General features: G+C 36.6%; 1 protein-coding gene across 10 annotated transcripts in view; it reads right to left on the bottom strand.

Moving 5' to 3' along the window:
* LOC128237607 (tyrosine-protein phosphatase non-receptor type 4-like) overlaps positions 1–15,321 on the bottom strand; it is an 83,860-nt gene that overhangs the window by 60,268 nt on the left and 8,271 nt on the right. For 3 of the 10 annotated variants that reach the window (XM_052953252.1, XM_052953238.1, XM_052953257.1), the window contains exons 1-6: positions 12,171–12,781; positions 6,583–6,737; positions 5,563–5,688; positions 3,103–3,144; positions 1,300–1,342; positions 226–301 (exon numbers count right to left, since the gene is read on the bottom strand). In XM_052953252.1, the coding sequence (XP_052809212.1) occupies positions 226–301; positions 1,300–1,342; positions 3,103–3,144; positions 5,563–5,688; positions 6,583–6,737; positions 12,171–12,489 (761 nt within the window). In that variant the 5' untranslated portion in view covers positions 12,490–12,781. Of the gene's footprint in view, positions 1–225; positions 302–1,299; positions 1,343–3,102; positions 3,145–5,562; positions 5,689–6,582; positions 6,738–12,170; positions 12,784–15,321 lie in introns of those variants that run through there. The other 7 variants (XM_052953281.1, XM_052953274.1, XM_052953268.1 and 4 more) reach the window with 5 other exon arrangements.

The following is a 15,321-nucleotide window of genomic DNA, read 5'->3' on the forward strand; positions in this document are numbered from 1 at the left end:
TTATTTAGGCACAATGCAATGAAAGGTTGTCTATGTTTTGCAAGACTTCATTATATATGTATGATGCTGCAACACACCATAATGAAAAGATATCAAATATCTGATAAAGAATTTTTTTTGTCTCCAGCTCTAGCCTGATCCTGCACAAAATTCATTTTAACACAAAAATAGGTAAAGTTCAGTGAAAATGACTTATAGATGTACAAATCCCACACACATACAAACCTTGTGTATTCTTCTGTTAGTTTGCTAGGGTCGGTGACATAAAACTTCACACGGAAGAAAAACTCATATCCTGGACCTGAAACACACACAAACCCCAATACATCATTACACTGTTGAATAGATAGCATTATCAATGCAGAAATACTTTTAACAACATTGAATACATTTCGAGTCTGCTTTTCAGGATCCAAATTCTCACCAATAATTGCTAGCTCACTGTAGTTTTGAATGTTTATGTTTTTTCTATCCAACAGCCCGACAGACATAAATTGGGCCAATTGTTCAGAGCTTGGTTTAAGTTAACAATCTTTGTTAAAGTTTACAATGTTGTTTATGTTATTGTTGTTAACTTTTAAATCTTTACTGTTCTGAAAGAATACAATGGTGATATTTTGAATAAATTTTGAGACAACTGTTTCAATAAAATATATGAACCAATCAAAACATACATCACATTTAAAAGTTAACAACTTTGAAGTTAACAGCGTTCTGAACAATCAGCCCCTTGGTTGATACATTTGATATTTTTTGCATTTTGCATTGCTTTTACATGCAATATATTAAAAATAAATCTAAATTTAGCTGCTTGTCACTATGCTTCTACATAGTCATTACAATCCAAGCAGGGAGCAGCAAGGTCAGCAAGGTTAACAGACGCCCACCTATGACCATGATAGGTTGGGGTTTTGGGCTAAATAGTAATGGAAGGGTGCTACACCCTGTTTTTTTCTGCATAGCACCATTCTGCCTTTGAGGGGACAAGCATGTGCACCCATCTGCATTCACAGAGTTAAATGCTTCAGACGGTCAACTATTTCTTTTGTTTTGATTAAAACTTAGAATACTTCTATAAAAACATACAGGTTTAGCAGTTAAAACCTAATATAACTTCAATGCAACACAATTCCCAACAATTTTGGTCAAATTCATAATGTTTAGATTTTTCACTGCCCTATACTATGCGCCCCTTTCACCCTTCACACCCTGTTCCTCTTCTAGAGCACCCTGTCCTATTTTAAACCTGGGTAAAACCCTTGTTATGGGCGTTTTTATGGAGAGGAAACCTGCCCATACCTCTACATTGTTTCTTGATTGTCTTCAACGGATCCAGCCACCTCTGAAAAGTAGAAGCAAATACAAGTATGAGAATATGTACAATCATACTCGCATACACAACAACTGCACGACATATGAGCTTACAAACTAAAACAATAACCTCATTGTGCATACATTGAAAAAAAAAGCATTATCAAAGACCTACAAATGGAAATACAAGGCATGTGTACAACCTTGAAAAATAATAGTTATTACATCAGAAAAAATATTTTCCCAATAATTACGTTCTAAAATATGCTGACGGAAAGTCACAAAATTAGAAATTATAGATAAAACTAAGTAACGACCAAAATACTTATCCCACAAGAACAAAACAAACTGATAACCAGTACATTACACCAAAGAAAAAAAGTACAAACAGTATACTTAATATACAAAACTGTACATGCAAATAGCAACATATTAAAATACTGATATTCCTTTCGTATGAAATAGACACATATTGCACCAGAAATTACCATTTTACAATAATTAAAAGAACAAAAAAGAATATAGGTTATCAGTAATATTAACCAGACATTAAGGATCATTACTGGAACAGTCATTCCATGTGTTATAACACTCAAATATATTTGTAAGCTTTGTAAACAGGGGAAAATGGCAATAAATAAATGTGTTTTGAGTCAAAAGATAACTAGAAACACTATCAGCAGACTAATCTATTAATTTGCATGTTTGGGATCGCCCCATTTCAATGCAATCCCTTTAATCACAAAGCAGAAAACTATCCACCCAAAACCATCATTCATAGCAATGCACTGTTCAGCCCTGGATCAAAGCTCTGGGTAAGATGGAAGTAGCAGTAGAATTTTAGTGATTTCGATGTGTTGTCTGTCACCATGACCTTCACCTTTAACCTCAAAACCAATAGGGGTCAATCTAATGACCATAAGTAATGTGCACACCAATTTGAGGACCACACCAAGTTGCTTAAAAATTATTGAACGTGAAAGAAAGCTCCAATAATTTTCTTAGTACTGGTCACCATGACAATGCCCTTTGACATATTGACCAATAAATCAACAGGAGACATCTTATGACCATGGCTAACGTGCATACCATGTTTCAACACTAAATTGCATAAAGGTAATTGCTGGGAAACGAAAGCGGACAACAACGACACCTGACAAAGTAGTCCCTAGGTGTCTGTCGTGCCTCGCAGGCGACACAGAGAACAAAGACATGGGGAAAAAGCTAAGCTCAGCTCAAACATGTAATTCACATTTAATTAATAAAAAATTATAGCTCCAATAATAATACATTAGATTGCATATTTTATACATAAAATGCTTATATAAACATGTTTATTGCATGACTATACATATAATATACTATGAACATGTCAGACATGCCAACGCTTAATCTCTCAAGGGGTACAGATCCAGAAATATCTTAGCCAGAGTTATGGAACTTGTTTCCCATGACTTGTGTGTATCATGTTTCATGCTTATATCTTTAATGGAATGTAAGGAATGGCAAATATATATGTTTTTGAATGCTGACAACAATGCAGACAATGACAACACAAAGGCTTTGACAATATTGAACTTTTTTGAAAGAATTTTTTTTTAACTACTATTCTGCTTGGAAATGCAGTCAATAAAACAAGACATGTTAGACCCAAAATATATCATGAAAATATTAAGTTTTAGTTGATTAGAAATAGTAGCAGACATTAGTGATTTTATAGGAAAACTATAATACTCCGGTGAGAATACACGCTATATGATTGCAACAGAAGGAATCTGTGAGAGCGGCTACCTGTTCTGGCAATTTTATCACGTTTTCATATGTTTCTTCAACCTTAAATAATTCAAACATACGAAACATGTAACAATAGTACTTATAATAACACCACTAATTGGTGCACCAGCCATGCTATGTGATGTATACTTAATAACCTAACAGTTATCCTTCTTTGTTTTATACAATGATACTGATGCATCTATGTCATTGCCAACAAAGTATTTCTGATACTTAATTAGTTCAGGAATATATTAATAACAACAGAACATGCAAAACAAGGATTCAGATTGCCTTCAGTTAAAGACAGTTACTTAGTACAGTGACTGCCATCAGTAATAGTCTGTTACTTGGTACGATGATTGCCATCAGTAATATACTGTTACTTGGTACGATGATTGCCATCAGTAATAGACTGTTACTTGGTACAGTGGCTGCCATCAGTAATAGACTGCCATCAGTAATAGACTGTTACATGGTACAATGATTGCCATCAGTAATAGACTGTTACTTGGTATAGTAATAGACTGTTACATGGTTCAGTGACTGCCATCAGTAGTAGACTGTTACTTGGTACAGTGATTGCCATCAGTAATAGACTGTTACATGGTACAGTGACTGCCATCAGTAATAGACTGTTACATTGTACAAGACTGTTACTTGGTACAATTATTGCCATCAGTAATAGACTGTTACTTGGTACAGTGACTGCCATCAGTAATAAGACTGTTACTTGGTACAGTGACTGCCATCAGTAATAGACTGTTACTTGGTACAGTGACTGCCATCAGTAATAGACTGTTACTTGGTACAGTGACTGCCATCAGTAATAGACTGTTACTTGGTACAGTGACTGCCATCAGTAACAGACTTTTACTTGGTACAGTGACTGCCATCAGTAATAGACTTTTACTTGATGCAATGATTGCCATCAGTAATAGACTGTTTCTTGGTACAATGACTGCCCCATCAGTAATAGACTGTTACATAGTACAATGCTTGCCATCAGTAATAGACTGTTACTTGGTACAGTGACTGCCATCAGTAATAGACTGTTACTTGGTAGAGTGACTGCCATCAGTAATATACTGATACTTGGTAGAGTGACTGCCATCAGTAATAGACTGTTACTTGGTAGAGTGACTGCCATCAGTAAGAGACTGTTACTTGGTACAGTGACTGCCATCAGTAATAGACTGTTACTTGGTAGAGTGACTGCCATCAGTAATATACTGTTACTTGGTAGAGTGACTGCCATCAGTAATAGACTGTTACTTGGTAGAGTGACTGCCATCAGTAATAGACTGTTACTTGGTACAGTGACTGCCATCAGTAATAGACTGTTACTTGGTAGAGTGACTGCCATCAGTTTAAGACTGTTACTTGATACAATGAATGCCATCTGTAATGGACTATTACTTATTTATCTTTGGGATATGACATTTCAACTTTCTCCCAAGTTAAACAGATCTCTGGATGCTTTCTTTGACCATAATATCAACCATTTGAAATATTATGAAAAACGGTAATAAAAACGGTATGTATTTTGCTTGTGGTACTCTCATAATAAAAAAAAAACATGCTAGATTCCTTTAAAGGAAAAAAATACAATACATATTACTGCATAATAACACAATTTATTTCCAACTTTTCTTGCTTATGCATCCTTTATAATTCTCATCCAATTTGGCTAAGTGATCAAACCCTCTCAAATCCCACAAAACCTCACTTTTGTAGGTGTTACAAATGAGGTCGAAGAGTCCCCCTTTTTCCCCTGTCCCCCCATTCCTGCTAACCCAATACTGGTCTACTGCCTGCCAGGCACATGTACATTCTCCCGTTAGCTGTCAGTTCAAGGTTGCTGGATCAATGAATCCAGCTCTAAACATTATTGCTCATCATAGAAGTTCCATGCTGTTGACACAAATGGTTTATTTCAGTTATCAAGCCAGCCACAGGATGGAAGGCTTATATTTCCAGAAGCCCTTATTCTCAAGACAACTTGGTTCTGTATAGAACTGATCTTTAATCTGTACAAAGTCTTATATAAGGACTGCACTTTGTAACAGATACCGAATCCAACAACCAGAGTTATTGAAATTATACATGAGAGCTGTAGCGTGGGTATATAATTTCAATCACCAGGGTAGTGGGTGGCTTTTGTACCATGTTGTCATGACAACATTCAATAACAAGCATGCATAAAAGTGAATAGTGCTCTTATCTTTTCTCAAAATAATTACAGCATGGCAAGTCTCCATCTACTTACCAATATGGAAGTTAATGTATAGGGAAAGACAAAGAAAACTCTCCAACATGGTACAAAGTGTAGTTAATGGAACATTGATTTGATGCAATTGAAAAAATTGACTGCACATAGCACCAGCAACATTTTAAAATATGTCATTACAATGCTTATTAAAATATGACTATGAACTAACAACACTGTCATTATACCCTCTCCAATAACTAACACACCATTTTATCCCTGGCTATGTCTGGGTCTGGAGCAAGGTCAAGGAACTGCAGCCCGAAGTAGTCCTTCTCAATGAGCTCCAGATGGTCAAACACCTTGTCCAGCAGGTGCTGCGCCTTAGAACGCTTCTACAATACAACAAAGCATCAGGTTGGTCAATAACATGGATGACATATGTTGATCACTGGTCACTGTCATTGCTTTTAAAACTTTGATGAACTTGCATGTTACTCAACAAACACGACAGTGACATTAAAATACATTAGACAGCAAGCAAAAGTCTTGTGCACTGCTTATGAGTGCTCCAACCTCTGTTCACAAGTACCATAGCCTCTGCTAATGAGCCATGTAAGCTCTGTCCATTAGTGCTGTAACCTCTGCTCATTAGGGCTGTGGCTTCTGCTCATGAGTAATGTAACCTGTGCTTATGAATAATGTAACCTCTATATATTAGTGCTGTAATCTGTGCTTGTGAGTGCTGTAACCTCTGCTCATGAGAACTGTAACCTCTGCTCCTGAGTACTGTATTCTCTGCTCAAGAGTGCTATAACCTCTGCTCATGAGAACTGTAACCTCTGCTCATGAGTACTGTATTCTCTGCTCAAGAGTGCTGTAACCTCTGCTCATGAGAACTGTAACCTCTGCTCATGAGTACTGTATTCTCTGCTCAAGAGTGCTTTAACCTCTGCTCATGAGTGCTGTAACCTTTGCTCATGAGTGCTGTAACCTCTACTCATGAGAACTGTAACATGTGCTCATGAGTACTGTAACCTCTGCTCATGAGTACTGTAACCTCTGCTCATGAGCGCTGTAACCTGTGCTCATGAGTACTGTAACCTCTGCTCATGAGTGCTGTAACCTCTGCTCATGAGTGCTGTAACCTCTGCTCATGAGTGCTGTAACCTCTGCTCATGAGTACTGTAACCACTGCTTATGAGTGCTATTACCTGTATTTGCAAAGACCTATGCCAATACTTACTTCTCAAACAACCTCAGTAGAAATGCTGCATTGTAGTACTTACATCAACTTCAAATGTTTGGTGTGAGTCGTCTAGGAAGTGTACAATGCATGTGATGACCTTGGGGGTGCGGTCGGCCGGAAAGTGCGCCATCTCGGACGCCTGCACATTATAGCTGCCTTGCGAATTCACTCTCATTGACATTGCCTCCTGCAACTCTGTAAAATACAACAACTTGGACGTTAACCATTTGTCACTCGACAGTTAACATTTTTTTATGAAAGTTTTACATTTTACAAAATGACTTCTCTTTCAATATGGACAGACATAGTCTTCATTTTTTCTAATAGTCATTTTGGTTTATAGTTAAGCCTGCTTATGTTAATGGACTCTAGAAATCAAGGAAGAATTATATCCATTATATGTGGACGGTGATTTATAGGGATTTATTAGTGAAAAAAAAAATTTCACTGTTAAAAACAAAATTAAATTTGGACTTTATTTGTTTGAAAATTTAGTATTTTCTCTCAGACTGAAATATTCCTTTCCTCAAAAACTACATTTAACTGTTCTCCTGTATATCTGTTTCAGGCATGTAATAAATAGGAGAAACACATCACAATCTACACTGAAACAAACAAAGCTACATTTTGCATAACTGTATGTTACATTAAGATATGTACAAAGTGTTTATATAGTGGCCAATTATAACTGACTCTCAGAGCTTGCAGTTCAATCGAACATTCTGCATCAAACGGGAGGGATAATTATGTTCTGCATCAAACAGTGGGGATAAAAACATTCTGCATCAAACGGAAGGGATAATATCTTTCCACATCAAACATCAGAGATAATAATGTTCTGCATCAAACAGTAGGGATAATAAACGTTCTGCATCAAAAAGTAGGGATAATAATGTTCTGCATCAAACAGTAGGGATAATAATGTTCTGCATCAAACAGTAGGGATAATAATGTTCTGCATCAAACAGTAGGGATAATAATGTTCTGCATCAAACAGTAAGGTAAATAATGTTCTGCATCAAACGGTAGGGATAATATTGTTCGGCATCAAACGGTAGGGATAATAGTGTTCTGCATCAAACGGTAGGGATAATAGTGTTCTGCATCAAACGGTAGGGATAATAGTGTTCTGCATCAAACGGTAGGGATAATAGTGTTCTGCATCAAACGGTAGGGATAATAGTGTTCTGCATCAAACGGTAGGGATAATAGTGTTCTGCATCAAAGGGTAGGGATAATATCGTTCGGCATCAAACGGTAGGGATAATAGTGTTCTGCATCAAACGGTAGGGATAATAGTGTTCGGCATCAAATGGTAGGGATTATAATGTTTTGCATCAAACAGAAGGGATAATAACGTTTTGCATCAAACTGTAGGGAAACTATTGACACCTTACCTACATGAACATGAGTTATTCTTATCTGAGTAATCATAAACAGAAACTCAACTTTCTCAACACTGAATTTTTCGTTCATTCATAACAAACACAGACACATTCATTCATTCAGCAGGAGGAAATAAGGTGGGTGGGGTGTTTATCTAGAAAACCCAGTCTCATGCAATTCTGATCTTATTTCTACAAAACATGATTGTACCTGTACAAGACATAATTAAATCATAACTCAACACCTCATAACAACATTTCCTCTAGTATTTCCCATGGTTTCTCTGGCACACAGTCAACCCCCCTGGTGAGGACAGATGGTGTGTTTTTGTGGAATACTCTTGCTATGATTACTGATATTGATGTGATAATAGTCCAATCATTGTTACATCTGCTCCACACTCCATACTAATGTATTTAAAGGATGCAGGTCTTCCTGTTTACCAAATTCTGAAGCCCAGTATGAATGAAGAAGGCAACATTGTAGGAAACCCCTGTTCCAATCAATTTAGAGCACTTCTGACAAGTGAATAGTCAGAAACAATACTGAGCTAGGAAAAACAAGATAAGACAATAGCAAATTGTTTGCTGTAGTAGAAAACTAAGAGTTTCTGGTAGTGGGATACTGCAATTCTCCTGCTGGCTTATCATCTTTCTACAGGGCTTATCAGCTGTCTAGGGCTTATCAGCTGTCTACTGGGCTTCTAATGTGAGACATGGCCTGGACACAGAAAGGAGATGGGTATTGCATGTTAACTGGTTTATTAGAAGCCTCAGCCACAAAATGACCCCTGGTTGATACTGTGTTTTTTCACAGCTCAGAGGGATGTTCCTACAGATTGGAAGCATGGCTTTTACATAGGGGTGGCTAGATGTTTGCCCAGGTTTCAAACAATACTGGAGATAGGCAAAGAATGGCTGAAGCCCTTGCAGTTCTGCTGTTCCTTTCATATCAAGAACATTATCATCACCACCCAGCCAACTGTTCAAGCACCGTGCTGGCTAACAATGATTAGAAGCTTCCAGTCCAATATGCAAAAACTATTATTGTTCAACAACAGCATAATTTTATCATCATTTATTTATTACTAAAGCAGTGGAATGAAGGTTTCTGTGACCGAACCTAAACATTTAATATTACGATGAAATTCCTTGCAGAATCTGGGCCAATCGATAGCCATAGAAACATTTATTGTTCTAGTAACCTAGAACACAATATCAATGATTTATTACATTAATACTCCTACATTGGGCAGAGATGATCCTGAGCGATCCCTAGATCCCTACGATACATGATGCAAAAACAGAGTACATTGACTTTGAATGTGTCTTATAGCTCTTACTGTTCAGGATCAGGTCTTCCCCAATGGGATCACTGGACAGATTCCCATTTCATCACTTAGAAGAGCACTGACAACCAAAAATCCATTAAGCAGATAACAGCCGCCAAATATCCATTAAGTAAGAACACAACTACCAAACTCCCAGTTAATCATTTATTTATTTATTTTTTGAAATGAGTAATTTAGAAGCACATTCATGAGCATTGCATGGCTGGCATAGATGCAATATAGACCTTTCGCGCTAAACACTAAGAAAGTTAGCATTGTCGTACCCATTCCGCTGACTTAGAAAACCAAAAATGAAGACTCACTTTAATACCTGGTTAGGTCTGGAAAACCTATCATTACAAGTTATGTTCAAGCATCTTCCTTAAGTTTCCTCATTTTACCCTTTCTACAACAGGGTTTGTTGGCTGTGATATTGTTTTAAATTTGGCTGGCAACTCTTTGCTCCAATGAGGTTGACAATTGTTAAAAGTAACAGAAATGGAATTAGTTAATAGTGTGCCTTCAGAAATGGTCTTCTTAAAGCAAGATGAATGGTTAAGTTCTTCATACTAGGTTTTGGTCTACACAACTCACAAAGACTGAGTAGCTGTTGAAAATGGAACGATCAGCTTTAATTAATCTTTGTTCAATAGATCTGACACTTTTTAGCACCCATCTAGCCATCAATGCAAGCCTCCATTTTTTTCCTGAGTACACATCCATAAAACATGGCACCTATGATTACTTAACATAATGATAAAACTAATCTTCCTGTTTATGAGAATTCCTCCAACCGATCATCAATTATGTTTATAAATGTATGCCAGTGATTTCCATGTGGTTCCATTTCTACCCGATCTCAGAAATGTCTGGTTTATGGCTAAAGAAGCAGCTTTTTATCTTCCAAATGCTCCTGTCTGTTCTCTTATTAAAATCAAAGGAAAGTAATGTTTACAGAATCCACTGAGATGGTAAAGACTTAAAATACATATTAACTTTTTCAGAAAGATCTTTCCAGAGAAGTATCTCCATGGAAAACTGATTTCCATCGTCTGCACCAAGCAACACCAAGGGGAACATTGCTTTTAACACCATTATATGCCATTTAGCAGTTAGAAAACAATGAGGTTCAGTTATTAAGTGATGTCTTCTAAGTACCTATTGTTGTGGCATTACACATTAAAAAACAACAACTTTGTGTTCATTTTCAATACTGGCTCAAATTCAAATATATAGAAAAGCAATAAACTATGACAAACTATGATATTTTCAATTAACAACTGAACGCACACTTATTCATGCACAAGCGGAACACAATCTCAATACACATTTAAGACAAAAATATTATCTATGAAGAAAAAATAATTCCTATTAACCAATCCCTCATTCAAACTTGCTGAAAGACAACCTGCATGGACAACAAGGTTTTATACAATTGGCTGCCAGTGTTTGATTTGCATTACCAGTTATTACAAATTACATGTACATGTCAAAACAGCTGGCCATCTGTCCCAACCATTATGGCCAGTCTGTTAGCCCACTACTAGACAACTTAGTAATTTTATTAATATATTGTTCATGGTTTTTTCCATCCATTCCACATTGACCAACATGACGTCCTACTTTCATTACTACCAATCTGTGCAAAATCCTCCACTAATAATTTAACTACATTAGTTTTGAAAAACAAGAGGCCCAAAAGGGCCTATGCTCTACTGGCATGGCTTTTGTGGTCATATCAATCCAGAGCATGTATGTATGGGTAAAAGGCAACAGTTTATGTTTTGTGTTTGGGTTACCTGAAAACGTAGCACGTTCAACATCTGAGCCCAGAAAGTATTGTAAGCAGATTAGTTGCATGAACTATTTTAGTATGTGCCAAGTAAAAGTCATCTGACAAAAAAAAAATGCTTTCAAAACTGTACTCATGGCAAAAATTTCCGTAGTTTTAAAAGTTAAAAAAAGTTGGTCAAAAGGTCAAAGTCAAGGGCATCCTAGGACAACATTGATCAATTTGAACAAACATTCACAATCAATTGTGCTGAGATGGATGCACGAACACACAAAAAGATTTTCAAACCTTTCCAGATTTATGTTTACCAAACCTGTGAACCTTGGGTGTGGCCAGTAATGACACCAGGTGCATAACTTAAACATTCACAACCAATTTTGTTAAGATGAATGCGCAAACTACAGAACTTAAAGCTAAAAAATGGCCTTTGGGCTTTCAACAAGAACAAGGCAGAGTAATTCACAAAATCAACTGCATAAGCAAAAAGCAAATTGTCTCTCAAAATCCTAGACTTGCAAATTGTCTCCCTTAACTCTAGACTTGAATTTACATGTACATGTAAACTTGGCTAAAAATAGAATTCGCTCATGCAGACCTGGCTAAGAATAGAAAGCATTTATTTAAAACTTTCATGGCCCATAATCTAGGCATTCATGGGCGGATCTTGCTGGTTTTCGAAAGGAACCTAGCTCTAATGGATTTCTAGACACTGTACAAGTTTCATCGAGATATAATCAAAACTGAAGACTGTATCGTGTTCACAACCAATTGTATACACAATAGCATTTTTTTTATACTATCAAGGGCCATAATGTAGGCATGCATGGGCGGATCTGACTGGTTTTCGAAAGGAACCCAGCTCTAATGGATATCTAGATACTGTACAAGTTTCATCGAGATACAATCAAAACTGAAGACTGTATCCTGTTCACAAGCAATTGTTAACAGACGCACAAACGCACGACCGCACGGATGCACATACTACGTACACATTACCATCGCATAAGCTCTTCTGGCCTTTGGCCAGTAGAGCTAAAAATCTTAATTAAGAAAATAAGCTTAAATCTAATACCAATACAACAATTCATCACACAACAACATATCCCTACACATGAATTACCTGCTTCTATATTTCTATCTATCGTCCTGTGCACTAGACATGGGCTACCAGTGGTGAGCATCTCACTGCTTGGATTATCACCTTTTTTCATTTCAATTTTCACAGGATCACAATCAACATTCCCTTCCACTACCTGGATGTCACACAGATCATCATTATCTACACTCTCAGTAATTCCCTCCCCTGTCTGTAAGTCTGTATAACCGTCACAGGAGATTATCTCCCCTGGTCTGAGAAGAGTTATTGTCCCTGATGAAACGTGGGTGGTTATTGTCGCAGTCTCAAAGCATGGATTGTGATAATGTTCTACACTGACCATGGTAAACACAAAAAGTGAAAGAAGAATTGATGTATGTCCTCTCAAATATAATGGACACTGATATGAAATGTTCAAATACTCTCCAAGCCATGAAACTGTCAATATTTCATGGTGTAAATCAGGGATCAGCAATGTCAGCCGTTAAAGAAATCACAGAATGTCAATATCCAAGGATATAAATAACACTGCTTATTACAGTTATTAACATCAATACAACCAGCTATAATATTCACACTTGACTTTCATGCTCCGTGCAACATTTGGTTCACTGTGAGTTCCCAGCATTTCAGTGAATTACATGCCATTGTGTTGAAGCAAATATTCGGATCATGTCCCCACAGAAAGGTCACCATGAATTTACTTTTAAAACAATTCCTTCCATGTCTGCCAAGTTAACAGTGCTATAAAATCTATAGAGGCTTTAACAGGTAACCAGCCCATTAAATCTAGCAGCTATGTCCTGTAGGTTATCCTCATGAATTAAGATGCTTCCAGGATTGAAATCTCGACCAACCTCCACCTACACACAGAAGCAGACAAAGTTTCAAGACTAAACAATTTAAAACAAAAACCCATTGCTCTAAACAATATCAACTCTTCTGTTATGAGCAACACTTATTGTAGAAGCCATTGCTGTTTAAATCTGATGTTGTATTTTGACCAAAACAATTTGATATAGTCAGTGTTTGTATTAGTGTTTACACCCATGTTTCCACCAATAAAATCAAGGATGGGATTTATATTAAGAAAGCCTCTGATGAAACCAACCGCCAAATTTCCATTAAGTCTTAATTAGTGTTATAAGTGTTTGACACTAAGAAAGTTAGCTTTTTTTATCTTTCAAACAATTAATTAAAGCTCTTCTGCCCAATTATTTGGTAAGAAAACAAAAAATACACACAAACTAGTGAATAAATATTGATAAAAGAACTTCAGAAGTTTTCATATTAAATTGATGCTTAGTGTGCACATAATATTCGGGTACTCCTCACTGGATTCACCTTTGGAGTCTTTCATAGACTGAGCCCTTGACTGACCCCTTCAATGTAATTCATTTCCATTCTCCAGAATTAGTACAGCTATATGAAATACAAAATCTAACCAAACATCATCAGTGTTTTCATGTGTTATTCCAAGTACACATCATTAGATTATTCATTTCTGTTAAGTATGAATATATTTCCCTCCAAAGTGGGCAATCCACATTAGAGCCTGTAAATTATGTCCATTTTGTAACACAATCATCCTGATTGTTACATACAGTACTAACAGTTTCATGATGGTAGCAATTTAGAAGTTTTACAATCCCATTATAGTGTGAGTCACTAGCTGTACCTATCTTTTCATGTACAATAGTCACCTCAATAAAATACTTACTGAATACATCTTAATAGTACAAAGTAATTTTACAAAACTTCAGCAATCAGAGCTTTCAGTGACTCAACAATCAGGGGCATACATAGGCATACATTTCAAGACCTCGATTAAGTGTACAGACATACAGTTCAAAATGCTCAAGGTACGCCCCTGACAATGACAGCGGTGAGCTTTATACATGAAAAGAAGTCCAGAATGATGTTAAATCTACAGCAAAACAGCAATCAATGATATGGTTATAAAATACAAAAACTGCATTGCATCATAAAAAAATGTCACAAATGCACACCCCTGGGGCCATTTCAAGAATACTCCTAGGATTATTTCTGTAGTATGTAAGGGTAAAAACCTGCCGCCATGCTAGCTCAGTTGGTTGGAGAGCAGTGCTAGTGTTCTGGCGGTTGTGGATTTGAGCCTAAAGACTTGGCACAACATTCCTCCCGGGTTTACTTTATTGCATATGTAGGAGTGATTTCTAACAGTAGAATTGCACTGTTTTAAATCCTTCCTAAGAACAAAACTGCTCAAAGACTTCCTGATGAAACAGCCCAAGCACCCCTGAAAACCTTACAAAATACAGTGATTTCCCTAATACTCATTTAAAGACATTTGAAATCTGGCTGCTAAACCAAGTGTTCCACACAACTGTGTCATTTGACATGTAGAAACCCAGGGTGGGGACTCGAGCAATATGGACATCACATTCTATTGTAACTTGCTTAATTATTGAAAACCAATCAATGCTTCGATAGTTTTGAGGACAAAAGATCAATGTTAATTATCATATCAATGTTATATAACATCTGTGCAAAAATCTGGCATCAAGTAGCTTGAATAATCATTGACTCTTCCATAATAAATGAGCATTGTTTAGACTGAAGAGAATAATTACTTTCAAGTTATTAAGCAATTAATTTCCCAGAGATTCAATTAAGTGGGTAACATTGCTTAAACAGACAGTTTTAGTCCTAAATGTACTACATGCCTGGAGGTATTTTGCCTTAAATAGTTCCAAGTGTGTATGAACTCATAACAATCAAACAATTGGCCTTCCTGAGTGCCCTACAATGTCGCGTTTTAATTCCATAAAAAACAATACAATACTCCACCTCTTTCAAATTCACTGTTTGCATAAATGTCTACGACTGTACAAAAACAACAAATAGCAAGAACACTGCACAGTTACACAATATGCTGAACCCTCGACCCAGCTTTGTAAATATTTAAATCTTAAAACACAAACAGTTCCAAACACAAGATGTCACTACACAATCTGGCTGAGACTTTGTCTTGTTTACTATAAAGCAGCCACAATTATTGGCAAAATGTTTCTCAGTCAAGATCAAGCAATGACCCAAAGAAACTATGTCTCATGAAATATTTTCCAATAATGGAGCTGCAAGTGATTTTCAGAATACACAACTCCAATATTTGACACACAGAGACAATTCCAGG

The sequence above is a fragment of the Mya arenaria genome, chromosome 1 (genome assembly GCF_026914265.1).
Source record: "Mya arenaria isolate MELC-2E11 chromosome 1, ASM2691426v1".
Lineage (NCBI taxonomy): Eukaryota > Metazoa > Mollusca > Bivalvia > Myida > Myidae > Mya > Mya arenaria.